The 23858-nt window shown below is 43.8% G+C and overlaps 1 protein-coding gene and 1 long non-coding RNA gene across 2 annotated transcripts; one reads left to right on the forward strand and one right to left on the reverse strand.

Moving 5' to 3' along the window:
* Positions 1 to 1319: 1319 nt before the first annotated feature.
* On the reverse strand, positions 1320 to 5540 carry egr1 (early growth response 1). The gene is made up of 2 exons (XM_034689110.1): positions 4847 to 5540; positions 1320 to 3907 (listed from the first exon to the last, which is right to left on the reverse strand). Exons 1-2 carry the CDS (start codon positions 5055 to 5057, stop codon positions 2589 to 2591), a joined length of 1530 nt encoding a protein of 509 aa, XP_034545001.1. The 5' UTR covers positions 5058 to 5540; the 3' UTR covers positions 1320 to 2588.
* Positions 5541 to 14825: 9285 nt separating this feature from the next.
* Positions 14826 to 17251, forward strand: LOC117817953. The gene is made up of 3 exons (XR_004632270.1): positions 14826 to 15174; positions 16235 to 16307; positions 16875 to 17251. It is a non-coding gene; the product is annotated as an uncharacterized LOC117817953 (long non-coding RNA).
* The last annotated feature ends 6607 nt before the right edge of the window (positions 17252 to 23858 follow it).

Here is a 23858-nt window from a genome sequence, read left to right on the forward strand (position 1 = left end):
GACACAGAGTTTTAAACAAGGACACACAGAGCGGAACAACGGCTGCTAACACGGCAGATTTCACACAATTACACATCGCATGCAGACACACACAGCAGGAGAGCAGTGCATTAGTCAGTCTATACAGTTGCTGCAGTGTATATCACACACAAATGCCTGCACACATGTTCATACACATACACACTGACGCAAACACACACACAGCCCGTCAGACCTAATTTAGAAAGTCAATTTGGGATCAGGAGACCAATTATCTTAATTATTTTCCCTTTCCCTCCATCACTCTCTTCTTCTTCTTCTTCTTCTTCTTGTTTTCCCTCCTTCTATTTTAGCTGCGTTTGCATTTGTGAGCATTTTGGTTTGTGCATTTCACAACACAAAACTCACAAGACTCCAAAGCTCCAAGAGAAAAAAAAACTTAAGATGGTTCTGGTCTACATAAGCTCAAAAACCCCAAGCTGTTTTATTTTCATACTCAAACATGGAGCAAGAATTCCTTGCCCAAGGAGCAGTGGCGGATGAATAATGACCGTGCTACGAGGCTGTTATTATATTCTACTCAGAAAAACCAAAAGAAACAGCGGTTAAACCTTCAGGGCCATTTTGTTCAGCTGCACCCGTGCAACAATTCAGTCTAACCTACACAGATATTGCCCAATTGTGTGTTACAGCTTTTTCCCTGCGAGGTGACAGCTTCTCGCCGACCACATTTGTGGAAAAGAAGGTAATTATCGTGTGATGGATTTCACCTGCTCTCTGTGAAAATAACCCTGTGCATGTCTAAGCACAGAAGGTTCTAAAATATCTCTCTGCAAAAGATCATCCCTCTAACAGCACAGAATAAAAAAATAGATATATATTTTGCAATTTTGCCTCCAGATGAAATTGCTGGAAGTCTGTATGCTCAACAGTGAGGGCCAGTGAGTATCAGTAGATCTCAAATGAAATGGAAATTAAGATTAGCTTAATATCTTCAAGAGCAAGTTGGATCTAGATAAGAATTCCTCATCTCCAGTGTTTATCGGCATGGGAGTCATGCGTCAGTGTTATCTTCAATTAAAGATTCAATTGGAGAGCTGTGATTTAAACAGAGGCTTTCCGTGAGTTTATCCTCTCTTCAAATGAAAGGATGTCTCCCTGTGATGTGAAGTCATGGTATAAATCCATTGATAATCTGCATACGATTAACATATAAGATGATGGAATATATAATGTACGTGCATGAATGGTGTGCATGACGAAATAAAGCATGAAGCGTAATATGTAGAAGACATGGTCATGGGATATCTGAAAACACCACATTAAAGGAAGAAAACAAATGTACATATATATTCATATTTTTATTTATATTTCATTTCTGGGAGGATATCTTGTACACCAAATATCCCGTTGGCAGTTAAGCGCATTCAATGTGTTTAGAAGCCAGAAACAGTCACTTGTTTTAACAAACACAAATACAAAATAAAGATAACCACAAAATAATGAACTGCATGTATATAACATACAAAAGAATCCCATGCCTACTCAGTAGGTAACTTCAACATTCCAGCTCTTGAAGATGTGGATATTTACACTTCAGTTTTACAAAAATATACTTTATAATTTTTCTCCTTTTTTTGCTTACATTCTAATGAAATGAAGCGGTGCCCTCACAGCTCGTCCCTTTTTCCTCCCTCTGAGTATGACTTACATTCTGTAACAAAAATATTCCCTCAACCCTTAAGGCGAGATGCAGTGCATCCTCTCGCAGCCACGCGCAGCCGAGTCACAACACCAGCAAGGCTTCACAAAAGGCACCAAATAACGGGAGTGTTCAGGTTTTTTTTCAACGTTTTTCTTTTTTCTTCTCTCTGTTTTTTCATATAACCGAGCGATATGTCACATGTGAGAAAGAGAGAAAGAGATAGTACCAGTGGATGATATTTACAAACAGAAAATAACATCACTCTTACTCATGCTTGAATACTTAAGTGCTTTTTTTTCAAACAATGTCAAAACATATCACAGCATCATCACTACATAATAGAGAAAGTATGTAGAAAATATGGCCCTGCTCACTTCAAATAATACAATGCAAATATGCAAATCATTTTCACATCAATGGTACCAAAGAATGATAAAAACGAAACATGGCACATGTACAATATACATATACGGTAGCTTATGTATATCATTCAATGTCTTTTGCACTGAGTGAGTGCCTGCAAGGGCGGACGTGCCTTAGCACCACGACTGCTGCCAATCTGTTTGTCTCTTTGTCTTTGTGTACCTAATAGAGACCCGTAGGTGCTCGATTCTTCTCTCTATCTGTTGAGTTCCTTATGCATTTGAAGTGCTGCATTTGTTTAACAGAGACAGAAAAAAATTCCTTTTCATCTTTTATTGTCTTTGCCCAGTCCTTGACATGTGTCTCTCTCTCACTTTCAGGTAAACCTCAAGATTCACCTAACACTGCACAGGGAGCAGACAGAAAAGTGCTTTTTGGAGGAGAAAACAAAGTCTTTTGATGCTGATTTCTTTCCCCTCAAAGAACCTTTAGGAAGGAGAGGTGCGGAGAGACTGAAAAAAGTTTTCCTCTCTGCTCAATCTTAGCAGATCTCAATTGTCCTTGGGGAGAGGGTGGTCTGCATGTCTGATAGTGGGGTGGGGATAGGGGAGCTGTAGATGTTGGAGGCGATTGAGGAGGGGAAGGAGGAGGCGACTTGGGACTGAAAGGTGCTGGACATTGACACCGATGGGTATGTGGTGGCCACCGAAGGAGACGGATAGGAGGTGTGGACAGGAGAGGAGTAGCAGGAGGTGACAGGAGAGGGGTACGAGGACACCGGAGAGGGGTAGGAAGTGATAGGTGAGGGGTAGCTGGAGGCAGGTGAAGCGGCTGATACTGGTGCTGCTGTCACTGCCACCGCACCCGCCTTCTCTGCTTTCTTGTCCTTCTGCCGGAGATGGATCTTTGTGTGCCTCTTCCTCTCATCACTACGAGCAAACTTGCGTCCGCAGATCTCGCAGGCGAATGGCTTCTCGCCTGTATGAGTGCGGATGTGTGTTGTCAGGTGGTCACTGCGGCTGAAGTTGCGCATGCAGATCCGACACTGGAAGGGTTTCTGACCTGTGTGGATGCGGATGTGACGAGTCAGCTCATCAGAGCGTGAAAAGCGGCGGTCACAAGTCTCCACCGGACAAGCGTAGGGCCTCTCGTGAGGAGGAGTCTTGCTGGGCCGGGTGGGGTACTTGCGCATGCGGCTTGGTTTTATCAACTGGGACTGGTAGACACTCTTTATGTCCTGGGAACCAGTCTGCGTGGCGAAGGCCTTGATGGTGGATAGAGGAGTAAGGGAGGGCTGGCTGGACTGGCTCTGGAAGGGCTTCTGGTCAGGTGGCACCAGGCTGATCTCTCCCTGCTGCTGAGGGAACAGGTAGTCTGGGATCATGGGCACAGGGAAGCTGGTGGTGCATGTTTTGCCATTAGGGTAGGCAGGAGGAGGGTATTGCACTGCTCCAGCTGAGCCAGGGAAAGCCTGACCCTGGTCTGGGAAGATGTCAGAGTTTGGGCTGGAGTAGGTGGGGGCAGCTGAGTAGATGGGGTTGGGCTCGCTGTGGTGGATGGAGGAACTGAGGCTGGAATTCTGAGATGAGGAGGTAGAAGAACCGGAAGAAGAAGGGATGGATATAGAGGAGGACGAGGTGGTCTGTGAGGAAGCAGAGGAAGAGCTTGAGCTGGGGGCGATGTTGCCCATCAGACCAGTGAACAGGCCCAGGATTGGCTCTGCCCACAGGCTGTTACTGCAGGTACTGGCGGGCTCCAGGGTGAAGCGGCCTGTGTAGGAGATGGGGGGCAACCTTTGGGTGGAGTAGGTCTGCTCTGTGACCGGCTTCTCACAGTTGAAGGGGATATCAGGTAACGTATCTGCAGAGAGCACAAAGAGAGAAAGTCATTAATCAAACTGTCGATATCCAGAGGAGGGAGAGAGGGAATCCTGCCAGCATAGTGGACAGTGTGTCACCCTTCTCTTCTGTGAAAGATCTGTCAGGTGCCCACGCAGAGACCCCCCCCCCCCCCCCCCCCCCCCCACACACACACACACACACACACTTTTCCAAACACATACACACAAAAATTAACACACGTTACCTTAAACTAAACTATTTGTCTTTAAAACTCTTAAGTTGTCTCTTCCACACCTCAGCAGAAGCAGCTGTACAAGCTCTCATTTTCCTCTGCTCTCTCAATCTTTCTTTCATTTTTTTCTGCCTTCCTGTTTAATACACACACGCGCGAGCACACACGCATTCTTGAAGCCCATCACAGAGCCCGAGGCAATTGATTACTGAAACTGCAGTTCAGCTGGTTTTAGGAATGCAATTTGAATTGAGCTGTAGGAGTGTCTGGAAGCATGCAGTGACGGAGCACTGTTTGAGTCCTCTGAGAGCTGACAGAATTAAGAGCTGTCAATAAATTGGTATTTCGTCAAATGTTTATTATTTCCCTTATGTTGCTTATTTGTGCTATTTTAGTACACATATTGAGTATCTGCTTAACTTAAAAATCTAAAATGTCTTGAAGTCTATGAATTTTCTTATATGTTCATTTCTACCAACAAGCCAAGAGGAAAACAGACCAACTTATACAGACTAAGGACAATATTTACTTTAATGTAAGATGTGGTTATTTGACAATTTATAATTGAAAGTAAACCAAACAATGCAAAGCAAAGATACAAATTTAAGCTGTGGAGCTGTGTATTTTATTTTAACTCTTGTCTTGTTTTGTTCAGTTTCAGCAGCTGCCATATCTTTAGTTCAGCTTTACAAGTAGCATAGAACACCAGAGAAAAAATGTTCTTACCTCCAGCAAGGTGGTCGTACTGGTCTCCAGGCTCCCCGGAGCCAAAGCCTGCACCTTCGGGTGCGGAGGCAGTCAGGAAGGGGGTCCCTGCAGAGCTGAGCATCATCACCTCCTCCAGCTTAGGGTAGTTATCCATGGGAGAGTGAGGGAAGCTCAGGGGCTCTGAGACCTGCAGGGCTGGAAGGATCATCTCGGTCTTGGCTGCAGCCATCCTCTGCCGGTGCTGGAGCTGCAGGGCTGAGGTTGCGCTGGAAGCTGCTGAGGAGGACAGAGAGGCTGGGTGCGCACTGGCAGAGCGCTGCTTTACAGGTGGAGGGAATCACTTAGCCCTGCTCAGGGAGCGCAGCTGCACACTTCTGCTGATGCCGAGGAAGATGCTCCGTCTCTCTTGTTCTCCAGTTGTCCTGTTGTTTTTCTCTCGGAGATGAGTAAAGATCCACTTGTCTTTTCAGAAAAAATCAAAAGTGTCATTTATACTCATTCCCTGATATACATCAAAATTAATCAACAGATTAATCTTGTTTTTTTAATCGTTGTATTAAATAACTTATCCAATCAGGTTTTGACCTTCTTGGATGATCGTTGTTTTGAACTGATTTTTGTTTGTTGTGATATTTCTCGGTAAGGTACTTTTATGTGTTTGTCTCTATCTCTGCTCTAACAGTTGCTCTTGTGGGCTCTCAGGGCTCTCTCTGAGCTGAGAGGTTTCCCCGCTCCTTTTATACCCTCTTGCCGTGACGTAGATGTCCATATTTGGAGTGGAGGAAGCCCATATTTAGTCACTGCAGTGGAGGACACATGACGCTGGCCTGGGGGAAAGCAGAGAGGAGAGACTTTATATTAAGCTCTCACAGTAAATTGCGAAGACATTGCCGCTCTTCCTCTGTCCCGAATCAATGTGTCTTCATAGCACAACAGCTCCTACAGACAGCAGCATAATTCTTGCTCTCTCCCTGTCGCCCCGTAGATTTGATTTGGATTTCCCATCTGTGCAGCAGGCAACGCTGCTGCCGGAAAGCCCGGCTCCGCCGTGCCTTATAAGGTCGTGACTACATAAGGACCTATTCCGGTGGGTTTCCATTTCCCTGTCCTTATTTGGAACTTCCTGAGGCAGCGCTGATCGCTGCTTGGCAGTGAATGAGAGGCTGGAGTGCAAATCATGTCCTGCTCTCACAATAAGTAATGTCAGCAGCAGAATCCTGCTTCCCTATAAAACACAGCTTCAGCTCAACTATTACACTCTGTGTGGAAGAATTTGTGCAACAGAAAATATGCTCGAAGCTCTATTTTGTAAATGTTTGAACATAAATGTGTGCACTGAGGAAGAACGAAAACATCTTTTAATGACAGATGCAACATTTCCAATTATTAATGATAGACCTAGTCTTCATTTTTAACCAAAGCACATAAAACAAACACATTGTCTTAACTTTACAAGTTATTTTTAAACGTGAGTATCATTTTTAATGTGTTATTCGTGCACTTTGATGTTCTTTAGAAGCGTATTCATAAAGAAACATGAGACAACATGTTAATTTAAAGTGATGGTATTTCTACAGCGATAAACTTATAACTAGAAGACTGTGCAAACTCTGCTGGCTGGAAGCAAACTTGCTCTAAATGAACTTTGCATCTCTCTGGGCTGTGGCATTGATTAATGAGAGTAGATAGCCGCGGATGCTGACGAGGTGCGGGGCGATCCGTCTAATTGAGGGGTGTCCCCAGCTCGATATTCGGGGAATCTCTCTGCCACTCAGCGGCCTAATGGGCCGCATTAACAACGCTGCGCGCAGCTGCCAGGACGCCTGCGGGATGCCGATGTTCCCCCCGGCTGATCCAGCCTCGACCGGCGCGCCAGCACTGCTCGGTGGATGCTGACGGCAAATCAATGTGCTTCCCTTGCTGCTGACTGGATCTATAAGCGAGCAACCTCATTGGGAAACATCGTGGGCAGGACACTGAGGTGGCCCGAGAGAAAGAAAGAGAGAGAGAGAGAGAGAGAGAGAGAGAGAGAGAGAGAGAGAGAGAGAGAGAGAAGGTGTGGTGCATGTACGACTTCAGAAATCATTTGATTTAGACTCAAAATATTGTTTCATATAGCTCATGTCTCTTTTACAGGTGTAAATGACACCTGCTATATAAATACAGACAGACAGACAGACAGTAGGTTTTTGGTCTGTAGTCTCTCCCAGGCGTTTCCCATTCAGCCTCTGGCAAATCTCTTTGTTTATCCCCATTAGACTGATAGCAAAATTCTGTCATTTATTATGGATGATCTGTAGCAGGGGCTCCTTCACAAAATCCAAATAAGCCTGAAGTAGAGGGCGCAGCTGGAAATATGTAATGCTGTTATTCATATAGTCAGATATGCAGAAATGATTCAGTCCAATCAGTTTTGAAGGTGCATGGCTTTGCAAAGCAGATATGTTAGGAGGGAATAGGGCTCCCGCTGCACATATCCACTCCTAACACTTATTTTTTGTGTCCAGAGAGAGAGATGCCACTTCTCTTCAGGCTACTTGATTTGAGGAAGGACGAAAAAAGAACCGGCTTAGGACATGATGTTGTTGAGTTACATAAAGAGACTGTGTGGTGAAGTTATTTTGCCAAAATCTAACCTCCTGTCTGCATCCCTTGCTGCTGTCATGCATCAGTTACCAAGGTCGATAAATCTCTGGCAAAGCAAAGAAGAAAGAGCAGAGAGAGAGCAGATGAGAGAACTCATCATCTGATGACAAAGTAATAAAATCAGGTTAGGGAAAACTGTCAGAAAAGTAATAAAGTAATAAAGATGATAAACAGTTCACAGCGGCTGTTTGGGCCTCCCCTCACTCTGATGCATGGAGGGGGTGGAAGCAGATGCTGTAAGGGCAGGGGAAGGAGAATTAGTCTGCATGTGTGTGTGTGTGTGTGTGTGTGTGTGTGTGTGTGTGTGTGTGTGTGTGTGTGTGTGTGTGTGCGTGTGCGTGTGCGTGTGCGTGCGTGTGTGCGTGTGTCTGTGTGCGCGCACTGTTACATGTGTGTTTGCGCTTGTTTTTGTGTGTGTTTAGGTCAGCTAGTTCACTCTCCTCGGTGTGTTTCCCCCTGCTGCCCACACAAAACAACCAGAGGAGTCCTAGCCTGATGAAACTCCAACACTCTGCCAGCCAGAGAGAAACAAAAGGCTCTCCCTTTACCTACGCAGCCACAACGCCCCTGTTCACACACGCACACACTCACAAACACACACCCAGCGGAAGCAATGGTTGATATTTAATCATGCCCTAATTTGCCACAAGGAAAAGATGAAGAAGTAGGGGGGCCCAAAAAATGGGAGAGTAGGTGGAAGAAAAGAGAGGAGAGGAGTTGGAACATCAAAATAAAGAGGGAGTAAAGAAATAGAGATGTTTTACAGTAGATGGAGGCAGGATGAGAAAAAAGAGATGGAGAAGGTGGGAAGGAAGGGTGAGGGTGATAGAAAAATAGAAAATAGAGAGACCGAAAGAGAATCCTTACACCCACATACAGTACGTGGGAGCTTTGTGCTAGCATTTGTCAGCAGCCACAGCCAAGCAGGGAGACAGGACAGACAGGCAGATAGACAGACAGGCAGACAGACACTCCTGCTCTTCCGTCACACCTCCGCACCTACCAGGCCACCCACACCAACCGGTGGTGCAATCCCTCTGCATTAGCATACAGGTGTGTGCAGCCTTGTGTGCTCCCATGATGGGCGGACCTAGATTAGAGGGTGAATGGTTACAGTTACTAAAGCCTGTGTGTTACATAATGTAGCAGAGGGGACGAGGATGAGGAGGGATGTGTGTGTGTGTATAATGATAGAAAGAGAGAGAAAGAGAGAGAGAGAGGACCTGATTATTTTGGAGCACAGATGAAGCTTTCACGCTTTATTTTGGCAAAAGGGATGGGATAAGAGTGGTGGACTTTAGGATGATAAAAGATTAAATTTAGCTGTGATGTGTTTGGGGTCCTTACAGCACACAGGGTTGATAATTAAATGAGAGAAGCGAGCAGGCCTGATGGTCTCAGGCAGAGTGACAGGCTGAATATTAGCCCCACAGTCATGCAGAGTTGTGGAGAGGAGCAAAGAACATGATAGGAGCGTATTTGATAAATGTCATTCTTCCCCTAGCTTTTAAGTGATGCCTGCAGGAGTGTGTGGCCTGACCTTTTCACACAGAGTGAGATGTGCCTGGGTAAAGACGAACTGGTGTTAGAGGGATAAAATCTGTTGGAAATGTTGAGGAAACTGGTGGAGTAAAAAAGGTTGTGGAAAAATCTGTGGACTAATTGACATGCATGAAAAGCCAAATGGATCTAATGGGATTCTGGAAACAACCATGGATGAAGACATCCAGCGCTGAATGTCTGTTTAAATACTTGACACCTCGACTCAGAGGTCCAGTCATCATAAACCTTGGCTCGCTTAGTGAAATCTAACCCATTACAGTACAATGTAGAAGATTACAGTGCACCACCTGTTGCTGCACTGCAGCAGCCACACATTTTTCCAGAAATGAGGATGCCTCGTGTTCACAGATTATGAGTATACTGTGGGTCAGATCAGAAGCTTGCTTATTCTCTCCGAGCTTCAGGCCCTGGTAATGTTTGAAAAACAATCCGTGGCACTCCACAGTTACTGCAGGCATCCCATTCTGTCGTCCGGCCCCTCAGGCTTCAGTATAAGTGTATCACACAGAAACAGGGCCCCAGCATCGAATAGCATGCTCTATCTGCTCATCTGCCTGTTGTTGCATCCTCAGGGTTGTAGGTGACAGGGACACAATTACCAAACATGTCCCCCAGAGGATGTGTGACTCACTCAGCCCCTGGCCTGTTTGTTTGATGCTCGTGACAAAAGATCTGACCTCTGACCTTTCAGCTCCCGATGAGTCACCGGCAACGTACTGAAAAGAGGGGCTTCCCCTAACCATGCAGCAGCCACAGCACGGCAACGGGTAACATTTAAAGGTTGCCACAAAACACTTTTCTGTTTTTCTGGGCTGTGTAGACCAGAGTCTGTGGGTGGAAAGACCCCAGTGTGTTGAGAGAGCTGATGTATAATAGGTCAGATCTGTGGGTGACATCTTCTGTGTTACACTCATTATTGGTTCAACATGGAGTAGCTTATCAGATAAAGTGAAAAGTTATGAAAACTATGAATACAGAAAATATTCTATTTGAAGGTACCATTACATATTACCTGACCAGTTATGTGATTAGAGATAACTTATTGATTGTGAAATGTGTTTATTCTCATTTTCTTTGTCCTAATTGTTAAAAAGCACCGAACAGGGAAGTGGATTGGGTAAGTTATTGGGGTGAGAGGTAGGGGAATGACATGCAGTAAAGGGGCTATAGGTGAGAATCAAGCCCTGACGTGTGCTTCGAGGACTTTGGCCTTAGTCCTTGAGGAGTGCAATTTAACCACTGAGCTAATCTAGTGCTCTTGCCCTGTTTTTACTAAACATCTTTTCTTGTGTGTTAGCACAATACAATAACACCAGAGTCAAATCAAACACACCAATATTATGCTGTTACAGGGGTCAGCGTAAATGTACAAAGGCATATTAGGAAGGCTATTTTACAGCACTGTGATAGAATCACAAAGGTCTAAAAGCAAATACTTCATAAATGAAAGAAATATTTTGGCCCCAGTGGACAAAGCAGCACATCTACATACATAAGTTTACTTTTGTCCATCATCCCTTTAAATGACTAACATATTGAACACAGTTAAACTTTTGAAACAGGGTTAAAAAGATTACATATTTACTTGCTTTGATGCTTTGATACTTCCACGACTACGGAGATTCAATTCTTTCACTGAAAAAAAGATGTGGGTTTGTTGGCAAGAATGTCAGACTCAGAAGAGATTCATTTCAAGTTTCCCTCAAAGCTTACTGGATGTTGAATGTTGTTACACCAGGGCAAAGCTTCTCATTGGCTGATTGACTAAGCTGACTAACTAACTGCTCTTCAAGCTGCTGACGTCCTCACATAGGCTCAGAGACAGACAGGAAAGAGCGCAGGAGGCACAAAGATGTGGCCTCAGCGTCCAGACTGAGGAGCGGCTGAGTTTGTTGTCTTTAGCCAACACGTTTGGGTGTGAGTCATGTGGCTACGTACGCAGAGCAGACAGAAAACATCCAGACTCACAGACCTGTTTTTATTCTACTACAGTCTTCAGATTTTTTTTGTCAGGAATTTAAATTTTGCTTTAGTCCGCAGTCAAATGGAGCCCAGCCAGTCCACATCTGTTTATGTGGACGAGCGTGGGTTTATTATTGCATCAGACAGTCACGCCATCACCCTTGCTCACTCCTTGGACCTTGACGTTTATTGAGAGAACTCTAAGAAAGGCCGGGAAGGTTTGGGTTTTATCTTTTTCCTCTCTGGACCAAAAGCTATAAATACAAAACCAGAGCTACTGAAATTTGGTAAAGTAAAGCTGAAATCACCCCGGCTTTCAAAGGATGACCCGTGTAAACCTGGTGTTATACAAACAGGCAAGTTCTATGCACTCTCTCTCACACAGACACACAGACACACAGACACAGACACACACACACACACACACACACACACACACACACACACACACACACACACACACACACACACACACACAAACCTTTAAGTTGTTCTCCAGAGTTTATTTGAGTTTTGAGTCACATCAGAAGTTGCCAAGACAAATAGTCTCCTTGGGTCCAATGGCCAAAGCTGTTCCCAATAACTCGCTGTGAAGTGAAAATGACAGTCAGAGCGGCACATCCGCTCAGGTGAGAGTTATTTGTTTTGTGGTGTCGGAGCTGAAGAAAAGTGACGGAGCAGAGAGGGCGAGAGGCAGAGAGATAAACGGGTGAGGAGAGATACAGAGGAAGTGATGGAGAAACCGAGGCAGAAAGCGACAGAGAGACAGAGAGAGAGAGAAAGCGGCTGTCGCTGGGTTGTTGACAGGTGGGCCTCAGGGCAGGTACGACAGGTTGATTCACGTAAGCCCCTCTCCCTCCTTTCCCTCCTCCCTCCCCCCTACCCCAGCTAGAGACTGCCGATGTGGGATAGCCTACAGGGCTGAGAAGACAGGTCTCCATCAGAAAGCCCTGCAACCCTTTTACAATCATACGATAATCGTTTAACTCTGAGTGCCAGACGTCAACAAGCATGACGGCTGACGAGGCAGACACACAAAAACCACAAACAACACTTACACTCCTTGTATGCTTCCAAGGAAAAGGGAAAAAAAGGAGAAGAAGGAGGGGGGATGAATAAATGAATAACTGTCAGAAGCATTTGACTTATGGGACAATGGGTTTTTCAGGAGTTGAGGCTTGGGGGCCAAATGTCAGTTTGGGTCACTTGGACCGAAGATTCACCGGCAGGTTTAAAAAACTGCAGCAGCCACACGCTAAAACAAAGATACTACGAGGAACTTTCATTCCATCTCTATTTTTTTGCGAACCCTTCAGACATAACTATACTTCTTATCTCACACTGATCCCTTTCTGTACATACAGTATGCAGGTACTATTCTTTGATCACAGAACCCAGCTGCTGCCTCTGGACAGTCAACATATTTCAATTCACGGCTAAATCTGTCTTTTGTTTCATGACCTAGAATGATTTAGACCATGGAGACTTCCTAATCCCTCAACCAAAAACTTTTTTAAACCTTCTCTCCAGCACATCAATCATAATTGAGAATTGATTATCTTTTTTAAAGAACTGCCTCAAGTACTTGAATCTGATTGGTCATTACATAATGACATCACAAGCAGTCTGTTATTTTTTGATAGCAGACTTCTGATGAAGAACACATTGTTGCTATGTGGCTCAGACTCTGGCAGCGTAGCTGTAATCACAACATTTCACAGAAAGGAGTCTGGTTACTCTGAAGTTGCTTTGTTGGGAAGTACACTCTTAACAGAGCACAGTTGAAAATACAGCGGTGTTTAAGAGTGATGAATAGAAAAGAAAACGTCACAGACTCTGACAGTAACAAGGAAGAATAACTCACTAAGACGCAGCACTGCAGTTTAATGTGAGTAATAACAGCTAAGAAGGCTGTTTCCAACAGAAGAATATTTCCAACAGAAGAAATATGAACATTTTAATTCAATGAACTCATTTCAAAATCAATATTTTATGTAAAGTTGCTGATTTCTTATGTAGGTAGTGGTTGTTATAGCAGACTGGATCCCCGGCAGAGGGAGCAGGCTAACTTTATTCCTTAGATAATAGTATCACTTAATGTGCTATCTCCTGTAACTACCTTATTATTATATCTGATCAGGGATGCTTTTTTATTGACTAAAGTTATCTTCACACATATCTTCTCCTCTTTTGAGAATCAACTCATTAGTGTTGGCGGATACATTTTGTGAGCTCTTTCTCAAAACGAATGAATGACTTTTTTAATCTGAACAACTCATCACATTCTTTACTCCAGGAGTCCTTAAGAGCGATAAGTAATTTTCTCTTGCTGCTTTAAATTTAGATGATCTATCACCAGTTAGCAGGGTCAGAGTTGGCTCTCTTCCACTCTTTTTGCAAGAACTTAGAAACGTCTCGGTGTGCAGGTTAATGGTGCAACTGGATTAAGGAGACTAGATTCATACATAATGCAGGCGGCGTTTACCTAAATGGGAGAAACGTGACTGGGGAGCGGTGTTTACATTAAAGGAGGGTGAGAGTTCAGCTGAGCTGGGGGAATATTTTTCTGCCTACGCTGGCGGCAGACGGTGTAATGAATTTCTATAAAGCGCGCTGCAAATAAAAATAAAGACACACAAAGGAGAATGCATGATGATTGTTGTCGAGTGATGCTGACAAGGAGAAATTAGTGAGGACGGAGTTGAGACTTGCAGTAGTGTACAGTTTCTAAAAAGATATTAAGTAGCCTCAGTCGACCCCAAATTTTAAAGATATAAATAAAAACTTCCTGTTCTTTCTTTTTGCTGCTAGACTCAAGACTCTGAAGCTATAATCCAATTAAATCCGGGATTATAACGCATGTATGAGGAGGAGTGACCACACAGGAAGTCTTTTTTTTTTTATCGCCCACCTTTCACAAGAATTCACACACAGGTTTCTACAAGGACACAAACCTGTGCCTTCTTTTATTTGTGTTTGTCTTGCAATCCAAACACACTGCACGTGGCTAAGTGAACACAAACACACACACACACACACACACACACACACACACACATTAACACACACACACACACACATTAACACACACACACACACACACACACACACACACAAACACACACACACACACACACACACACACACACACACACACACACACACACACACACACACACACACACTCACACACCATGAAGTCTACAGGCCAACACGTCTGCATGTATCCACAAGTGTGCTGACAGCACACACCCTGCATATAGCCTGACGGTGTCTTGGCCACAATGCACCGCACAATTAAAATAAATCTCCTCAAAGGCCACATGCTGCTGCGTTCTCTAACAGCCAAACAGGGGAACAACTCCATAGCAACACTGAAGAAATGTTTAGATGTGAGAATATTTGGATATGCACTGTGTAAAATATAAACAGGCTAAGTGTAATAATTCAGTAAAGAACATGATCTCTCTGCGCATTGACTTAAAGATAGAAAGAAAAGAAAACAGTGTGTCTCGGAAAGTCGTGAACTTCATTCTTCTCGCAGTGGGATTGTGACAATGTGTGTTCTCATTACGAGCGTACAGACAGCCCTCCGTGGGTCTCACTCTCGGATCCTCTCTCTTCCTCGCTCCCTATCTATCTCTGCATTCCCAGACAGCTTTAGCAGTTCAAACCCTCGCACTGCGGCATTGTCACACACCACATTGGTTGCCATGGAGAAATAGTCCTCCTGGTCTCCAAGGTACCCAAGTCTATTGTCTTTGGCTTCTTTATTTAGATGAAAACATGATTTGTTGGAAGGGATCTACTTGTTTTTTTCGCTGCTTCTCTTTCTTCTTCTTCTTCCTCCTCATGAGCATCAATGCAGCGTTGCATGTTGTGTATTGTTTCATTCTTCTCCTTTCCAGGAGTTTGACTTCACGCACACGTGTGCGTCGAGCTCGCCTGATGTTTTGTAGCAATTAATTTCAGTGTGTCTGCATGTCAGCGCCCCAGGAGGGGGGCTGCATAAAAGTTTTCCCCCATTGCCACAGCTCTCGCCAGGGCTTATAATTGCCTTCTATTACCAGGGCTGGATGTCACAGCCTGTCTGTCACCAACAGGCTCTCAACTGGCGGCAGATGATGAGGAAAAGGAGTCAGAGTTTGCTCTTTTTGGCAGAGGAGATAATAAAGGTGATATATTTTTATATGTCTTCAGGATTATAGTGTCCTCCAGCTATGTGACCATGCTTGGGCTATGCAAAAAATGTACCCTCTGGTGATTTGTGCACCTGCACGGTTGAAAAGTTGATTTATAGACAGCAGGAAAAAAGCTTAAGGTGAGCTACAAACTAAAGATAAAAAAAAAAACAGTTCAGTGACTCCAACATGGCTTCAAAAAGCAGCTGCGAGGCCTTACAAACACTTACAATCAGCGTGCCCTGACCTTTGAACTCATTTATTTGCATGTTTCCAGCTCTACTCACAGCTGTCAGCAAGCTGCAGCTTCTGTAGCCTCTGGCAGCGCCACATGAAAAACCAAACAGGAAGTGACATCACATCCTTTGCTCCGTGATATCACAGGCTGAGTCGGAGAAAACGACAGAGTGAAAGGAAGAATAAAAAAGACAGAGAGAGAGAGAGAGCAAGAGAGAGAGAGGTAGAGAGGAGCACAGCTGCTGGGTGGAAAGAGGAAGCTGTGTGTGTTTCGTTCTCATTCAGAGTGCTGCGGCTCAGACGTCCTGGACTCTGTGGTTGTGTTGAAGTCCAGCCAGACAAATAAAGTGATCCAATTTAAGTCACTAATCTACTTAATCAGAGCGGCTACAAACACGCAGTCTTCATGTTCTGCTTTCTCCTCAGATGACCGTCATAAATAACCCCTATAATGTGTTTCTAGAAGCTTTAGAATCAGACAAATAAATACTTTTGGGCTTGACTTTGCTGACACCACCACTTAAAGGACACGTGTTAGTTATATTTTCTTTCACTGTGTGTTAATATAAACAACTACTAAGGCTTTCACTTGTCTTTCACTACAATGACTCAGAAACAGAAAACAGTTTTCACTTTATTGTTAAGTGTACAGAAATATAGAAGTATTACGAGTATAGAAATAAACCATACTGTGCTAACATAGGCCATGTAAAGTCCTTTGAAGTTCTGCATTTAATCGTAGACTCAATCAGCTCTCAAAGATGTACGACCTGCCAGTTCCCACAGATACACTGACAGTTCTTTTTTTTCATGCAAGGTGATGCAAAAGTGGAAGGAGAGGTTTCGGAAACTGTGACGCTGTGCTTTGTCAGCGTTGGGTGCAAAGCAGGGTGAGTTACTGTTGTGTGCCTATGTGGCAGGAGCGTGCAGCAGCTTGTTCCTCCGGCACGGAGGCCAAACGATGAATGGAGTGGGTGCAGGTAAACATGCTAAAACAGGCCCACTCAGTAATTGTGCTGCCTTGTTGACATGTTTCACGTTCACACACCTCCTTTTTCTCAATGTGTGTCGTCACATTAGCTCTGACTTTTTGTTTTTTTGGAGCTCTGGATCTTTCAGGTCTCAACTTTTTGGAAATATAGCACAACATATTAACCAAAAAGCAGCAGAAATATGATTTTACTGATAAAAATATATCTAAAAGCCCTGTTCGAACTTTTGTATCATCTTAGACAAGAAAAAATTTACTTCCTGAATCATATACTGTAAAGTAAATCTCTTCTAAAAGTTTTTTTTGTATTGAAGATGCACCCTCTGAGCTAGTGTTTCATCACTTATTACCAAACATGTGTTGCTGTGATGACGATTGTGAGGATGATGGTATTCTGACTGGGCTTGGCCAGAGCTACAAATAGGCACACATTGTTTTGAAAGCAGTCTTCATTTCTCATTTTCAGAATGAGGAACTAGAGAAAATGAGTCAGAGCAGATGTGTGAGATGAGCTGCTGAGACAGCAGACCCTGACTCCAGATCAGCTAATGGTTTAATATGGAGATGAAGCCTGCGGGGAGGAATGGAAACAGAGTCCAACGGTTTTCAGAGGAAGGGCGGCGCTGAAAACACCACACACTAACACAAACACGCACGCGCACGCACAGACACACACACACACACACACACAGACACAGACACAGACACAGACAAAAAAAAAAGTCAGGAGGAGACAACCCGCTGTGAACAGGACAAATAAACCAGTGGTTGTGTTGTATGGGCTGTTGGGAACCGCACAAACACATACAAACCTGTATCACTACATGGTAAAAAAGCTAGCAGGAGAAGGGGAAGCGGGTGGGAGACAGAAGGGGGAGAAGGAGGGGAGGAGTGTGGGAGCGAGGCAGTAGGGAAGGGAGAGGAGGTCTGGATTGAGTCCAGGGGAACTCCAGACTGCTGTTACCCAACATGCTCTCTGTCTACGGGGGCTAGGAGCCTGAACACTGCTGCTGGAGAGACACAGAACATGGAGAAAGGGGGGCACACACACTTACACATTACTGTTCACCCCCTGACACACACACACACACATGCACTGCCGTCCCTGTGTCGCCATAGTAACACACTGACCCTGGCCTCAAAGTTGCACTCCCGAGCCTGATCTCCTGCCAAGCTCTGAGTCGTGGGGTTGGACTAAATCTGCCTATTTATAGCAGACCCTTTGGCTCATTTTCTACTAGTGACAATAAGAGCTAATCTGCTTTCTCTAAAGCCCTACCACACCTACCTTACATCAGCCTGACTGTAGATTAGCTACAGGACAGGGACAGGGACAGAAGAGCTAGAGAGAGAGCTGGGAGGAAAAGATAGAGAATAAGTCAGATGCGGGTGGTGACAGAGACAAAAAGGGGTAGACAATAAAAGAGTAACTAAGAGACTGGCACTTTGCTGCCTCCTTCAATATGTTCTATTAATAAAGCTTTAGGATGTGTATGTTTTGTTCTCAGGTTTCTCCTTAAAGATAATTTGATGTGGATGACAGGGTTGTGCCAAGCGGGTTGTCCACAGGTGGCATGGCACCCCTTGAAGTCTGGTGTTGGGGCCACACATAAAGCCTATAGTCTGATTATCTATTTGCTTTGTCAGAGGTGGAGCTTATGTTCAAATCAACTATTTGGCTGTGGGAAAAAAAAATATTTAAATGCAGCTAACTTTGCGAAGGGGAGGAAACAGTGCATCAAAAATTACAAGCAAACTCCTGTTCACCTTCTAACTGTGAAATATATCATCTATCTAGGAATGTTGACATTGTTTTATATGTAATGTATTTTTGACAGTAAGACAGCGTGCACTAGTTTGTTGGGGAGAAAAAGTTATTACGTTTTTTCAGTCATTCTGTTGTTAAGCTCAGGAGATTTTTATTGAAATTTCAACTGAGGGTCCCAAAACTTGCAAAGACAGAAATAAGTCTGTCTACAACTTTTATTACATCTAAATATTTTGTATTTATGTAACAGAACATGATTTTTTTATGTCATTATAATTCACTATTGTCTTATTTTCATATATCCCTTGATTACTCCTTTCCGGCACTTAGATTCTAGGGCTGCTGTTGAAAGTTATCTAACACTGAATAGCTTTACTGCGAGCTCAACAAGCTGGTACTGAAAATAAAATGAGCACATGATTATGTCAGAAAATGTGGAATAACATGATGTTCCCTATCTCTTGTGGTTTGAGGTGAAACAACAAGGAAATGTTGATATTAGGGGGTTACAATTGTATTAGAATATTTGTACCAATCAGCAGATGTGCATTAGTGTGTACAAATGTCTGTATGTGGCTGAACTTACACCCACATGGACACAGACCAGACATTGGCTAACGTGACTCCGCAGTGCCAGGGGTAATTGTGCCGCTATTGGCGTCTGCTCTCAGCCACAGCAAGTTAGCAGAGCCAGTCACAATGAGCCGTGCGTAACTTTAGCTTGAGTTTAACCCACTCCGGCTCTGGCTGCTGTCCAAGTCCACTGGCCTCTTTCTCCCCCCCCTTCTCCCCCCCCTGCCCCGCACTGACACTGACAGTGAGCACACGCTGGCGAGCACAGAGGTTGGTTCAGTCGAGGCCTCATGCTGCCTTTGATGCGAAGAGAGAGGAGTGTCTCCAGATAAAGGCCTGATAGTGATACTGCCCATCCTTTACAAATGTATTGATCTGAAGGCATTAAGGAATGTCTCCTCTCAGTAGGACTGATCTTTGCTACCTTTCACATGTTTTTCTCTTCATCTTGTGTTGTTTTTTTTCCTCAGGAATGTCTTTTTTCCCTCAGTCTCTCATCTTTGCATTTTCCATTCACTGCTTGTTTTTCACATCAACTCACTGAATGCAAATTTTTTCTCCACCCTCCGTTCTTCTGTTCATGAACCATACAAGTTATTTAAATAACCAATCATGTTCTATTATTGTGCCAAACTGTGACACCAGGTTTTTGAGGTGGCAGAGGTTTCAGTTCCTTAAATTGACCTGCTGATGGACTGAGATGAACTCTGTAATGTTGCATCTTTATTTATAGTATTTCTCCGTCACTAACAGACGTCATTAATGGTGTTTTCACTGGTGTTGGGTACATGTTTAGCCAAAGTGCTAATCCAATAAACTGATTAATCTGTGCTGATACTAAGAGCTGGTCAGAGTGACATACATGTCGCTGCAACACACTATTTTCTGACTAGACTTCATTCATGGATGCTAAGGAGCTAAGCTTTAGAGGCTAACTGTCCTGACATGGCTAGCTCCTCTTGCTAATTGGTTTGGGCTGTTTCCTTTGTGGCCGACTGCGTCACACAGTAAACTTAACCTCAGCCCAGACATAAGTATATTAACGTGGTTAAGTATAAATAGCTTTGAGTAGTCAAATTAAACCTCTCTGTTTGTGGAAGTGAGTATTTCGGGCACCTGTGATCTTGTTTTTGCTGTTAAATTTAGCTCTGTGGTCCTCAGTGGAAACAGTGACAGAGACCTGTCACACTTCCTGTGTTCTGTGAGTAGTGAGAAAACCACAACCCAGTGACGCCACGCTCGGAAAAAAGAGAAAGAGAGCATCAGAGAGGCGTGGAAAGTCAGCAATGAGGAAGTTGTGGTTTCATTTGAGAAAGGAAAATTGTTGCCTGAACTGTAAGTGGATACTAGAAGTGAACTGTAAAGTTTCCTGTGCGGACTTTCCCCTTCGTGATAACACGATGGGCAGCGGTGATAAGCTGAGCAACAGAGTGAATATACTGCTGCTATTATTACTGCTAATACTTTGTATAACTGTTGAGTTATTTCTACTCTCTGTTGCACAAAATGTTCTACACCTAAATCCATTTGAACATTATAGATCCTAGTTTTTCCTCATACTCACAGGCTCTCGTGCCTTTGTAGCTGCTCTCACTTCCCGTAGGCTATTGTTTGTTGTGACCTCCGCTAAGCATGCGGCGCACAGCAGCACACACAGCATTTCCAGGAGCACGCACATGCACACACACACACACACACACACACACACACACACACACACACACACACACACACACACACACACGCGCACACACACACACACACACACACACACACACACACACACACACACACACACACACACACACACACACACAAGGACTTTAGCCTTTGTACTTTAGATACAAATGAGCTGCAGCACTGCCTGATAAAAAAGCACCAGAGCATCACATTAAGAGACAGATTTCAGAAAGTAATCTGTTATATAAACTGCTTATTTAGATGAATGAATTTATAAGACACCACTGAGTAAATCTTGTGTATTGTTATGTGATTATAATATTTATAACCACAATCATGAGCTGCTAGTCAGAGGAAGTGCAAAATGAGTGCATGTTAAAGATATTTTTGGTTCATTTGTGTCAGTTACCCCGAAAAGCATAAACGCACTCATTTTTGTCAGTTTGTGTGGGAGTAGGAACACTGTAATGTAAGAGCGCCAGAGTGTGTGTGTGTGCGTATGTGTGTGCTTGTATGTGTGTGTGTCTCAGAGTGTGACATAAAGTGTTGGAAAGAGACAAATTTATAGTGTGAATTTTCTCTCTCTGAAACAACACAGAAAGTCATGAATCATCTGTGCTGCACAGATAACCACAGGAAGTACCCATGGAACACACATACACATACACAACAAGTATGCTAAAGCAAAGCCAAATACCCTCAGATACTGGAAATAACACATCAAAACAGCCCATAAACTGTGAATTTCTCAGGAGAATGATTTCATCAAGTTTGTTTCCAGGGATTTCTTATTGATCCAAAGTCTCAACAACACGGAACAAGATTTTTCTTTCAAACAGCCTCCAAATCTTGTGGATCAATAAACTTTGGTCAAGACCCCATCACGGCATCCCAGCCATTTTCTGCAGGAGACAATGTTACCATGGTGACCCTGACACACAGGGGGCATGCGTAAGAAAGTGGAAGTCATAAAGACCTGTGTGAGAGAGAGAGTCAGCGCTCAGCCTTGACCCCCCTGACTTCCCCGTCTTTGTGAGCCTTGTTTGGTTCAGAGCGACGGAGCCGAATAGTTGCTCATTATTCCTGTTGTACGAGCATGGTCCATGGGGTGACAGCCATAGTGAAAGAGTCCTCTCGCTGACCAGAAGGATACAACAAAAACACACACACACACACACACACACACACACACACACACACACACACACACACACACACACACACACACATACACATCAAGAGTATAAAAGACATAAGGGAGAGGAACTCAAGGTTAGGAGAAATACAGGCATGTCGATAGAAACACACACATAGGAGTCCAAAGAGTCATCCTGTTACAGGCAGCAGTGGAACTGATCAATAAGAAGCTGCTTTTGTAAATTTAAGTTTTGGGTTCCTGTGAGTTTTTAGCTGGTTATGAAACTGGCTGATATTAATATTGATACCTCTAAATAAGTGAAAAAAGCTAAAGAGATCAACAGTGACAACACTGATTCTTTCTACGGGTTATTTTCAAAGCCTGAAACTGCTGTTAAACAGAGTGATGAACTACAAGCTGCAGAAACAGCGTTTTCTTAACAGTTTTTACAGCACAAATCCACAGAGGAATTTATTGAACTGATCAAAGACAGCAGGCTAAGATTTTATTTCTGCAAAAAGAAATCAGCAAAAAGAAAAAGGGTAGTGTTTTGTCCACAGGGGGCGCCAAAATAAACACAAACCAAAAGTTCCACACAAAATCTTTGACTATATATATGCAACGCCTTGAAACATGCTTAAAATACAGAAGCAGATACAATATCTTTAAACTTTCTTAATATCAAAATGGTAGAAAAAAACTTCTCACTTCAAAAATATTACATTTATTAAAAGCAAGATGCTCCATTGTAAAAAGCATTACTTCAAATGTTCTTAATATTATATTCAAGTAAAGTTTTATATTATTGCCTTCTAAAACAGCTTAAATATACAAAATGTAGTGATATTTTGAGTACTTGCTGGTATAACATATATAATGAGAGCAGTGATGCACGCATGAAGGAGCTTGAAAACACAATATAGAGTCAGAATATCTGGGCACAAAGAACATGTACCCTGAGAATAGTTGGATATCTACAAGACCTACTCAGTCAAAGGATGTATCATTTCAGGGTTACTTGAAATGTGTATCTTACTGAGCTTTAAAGCTGGGCATTTGAGGGAAGATCCTGCAGTATTTCGCCCCACCGTGAGTGCACTGTGTGGTGAAGTGTCTCCATGTTTTTCTTTGTGAATGCTCTGTTTGTATACACAAGCATGCTACAAAGCTGTTGGAGAGAGAAACCCCCCCTTGGCCTTGTGTTTGCAGCCAGTTGATGCCATTACTCGGATCCCTCTGATGTGGCCACAGGCCTGGCACGCTTGGTTGTCCAGGTGATGGCCGCTGCGGAGACAGAGGCCCTGACCGGTCTTGGCCCACTCTGTTGCACCAACTGTGCCAACTTACCGTCAACCAGACGCTAAACTGCGGCGACACGCATGCCGCCTTCCCCTGCTATAGACTGCGGGCACACGTGTTTGAACCTGAGAAAAGATAAACTAAAGGTTTGAAATCAGGAGATCTGAAATCAGATTTGAAACCTTCAAATCAAACTACATCAGGAGGAGTGTTGAAATATCTGACCCAGCATCAGCGTTGTAGGGGGGGTGATTTTGTTGCTGGTGGGCTGTAAGCAACGCAGAGAAGAGATTTGCAGAGACAGCCCATAACAGCTCCCTTGGAACCAATGACTCAGATATGCAGATGTGTTTACTTCCCTTCTGTTTCCCACCTCAACCAGCACACAAAAGGCAGGGGGAATGAAAGTGCCTGATAATGTCTTTAAGTGTTTCATTTATATATTTATATGCCGTTATAAAGAACTCATTTTTCACTAAAACTTAGACAGGCACTTCAAATGGAAATCTGTATTCCCTCCCTCCCTTCTGAGGGTATTCATCTTTTGTCTAATGCGTAGCGCTGCTCACTGTTAGTTTCTCTCTGACACCATGCCAGCAGAGTCATCTGCAAAGGGACTCATGTAGGGATTAAAAACCATCAACGGCTCCCCTTTAACAGAGAGGTGGAAAAAAAAACTGTGAAAAATAAAATACAATAAAAAAAAACTCAAGACAGTTTTGAGAAAACTTGTAGAAAGAGAATGCAGATTGTCACCTGACCCTGAGGCGAGGCAGCCCTAAATATAATAAAGAGAAGACAACAGAAGAAGACGAGGCGACACGACACGGGTAATGTGTTTTCTCTGCTGGTGTCGTCTGGCAGATCTGGGATGATTGAGTGCTGATGCCTGCCTGGGCCGCTTCAGAGAAGATCGTCTACCCCCCACCCCCCTCCTCCTCTCTTCTGCTCGTACACACACTCATGACAACACATGTGCACAATCGCACACA

Source organism: Notolabrus celidotus, chromosome 8 (genome assembly GCF_009762535.1).
Source record: "Notolabrus celidotus isolate fNotCel1 chromosome 8, fNotCel1.pri, whole genome shotgun sequence".
Classification (NCBI taxonomy): domain Eukaryota; kingdom Metazoa; phylum Chordata; class Actinopteri; order Labriformes; family Labridae; genus Notolabrus; species Notolabrus celidotus.

What these genes read in the sequence shown, in the direction of transcription:
- egr1 (XM_034689110.1), bottom strand. Translation starts at nt 5,057, where the DNA reads ATGGCTGCAGCCAAGACCGAGATGATCCTTCCAGCCCTGCAGGTCTCA. An exon ending in GTACGACCACCTTGCTGGAG is followed by an intron (nt 3,908 to 4,846) that starts GTAAGAACATTT and finishes TGCTCTCTGCAG; the next exon opens with ATACGTTACCTGATATCCCC.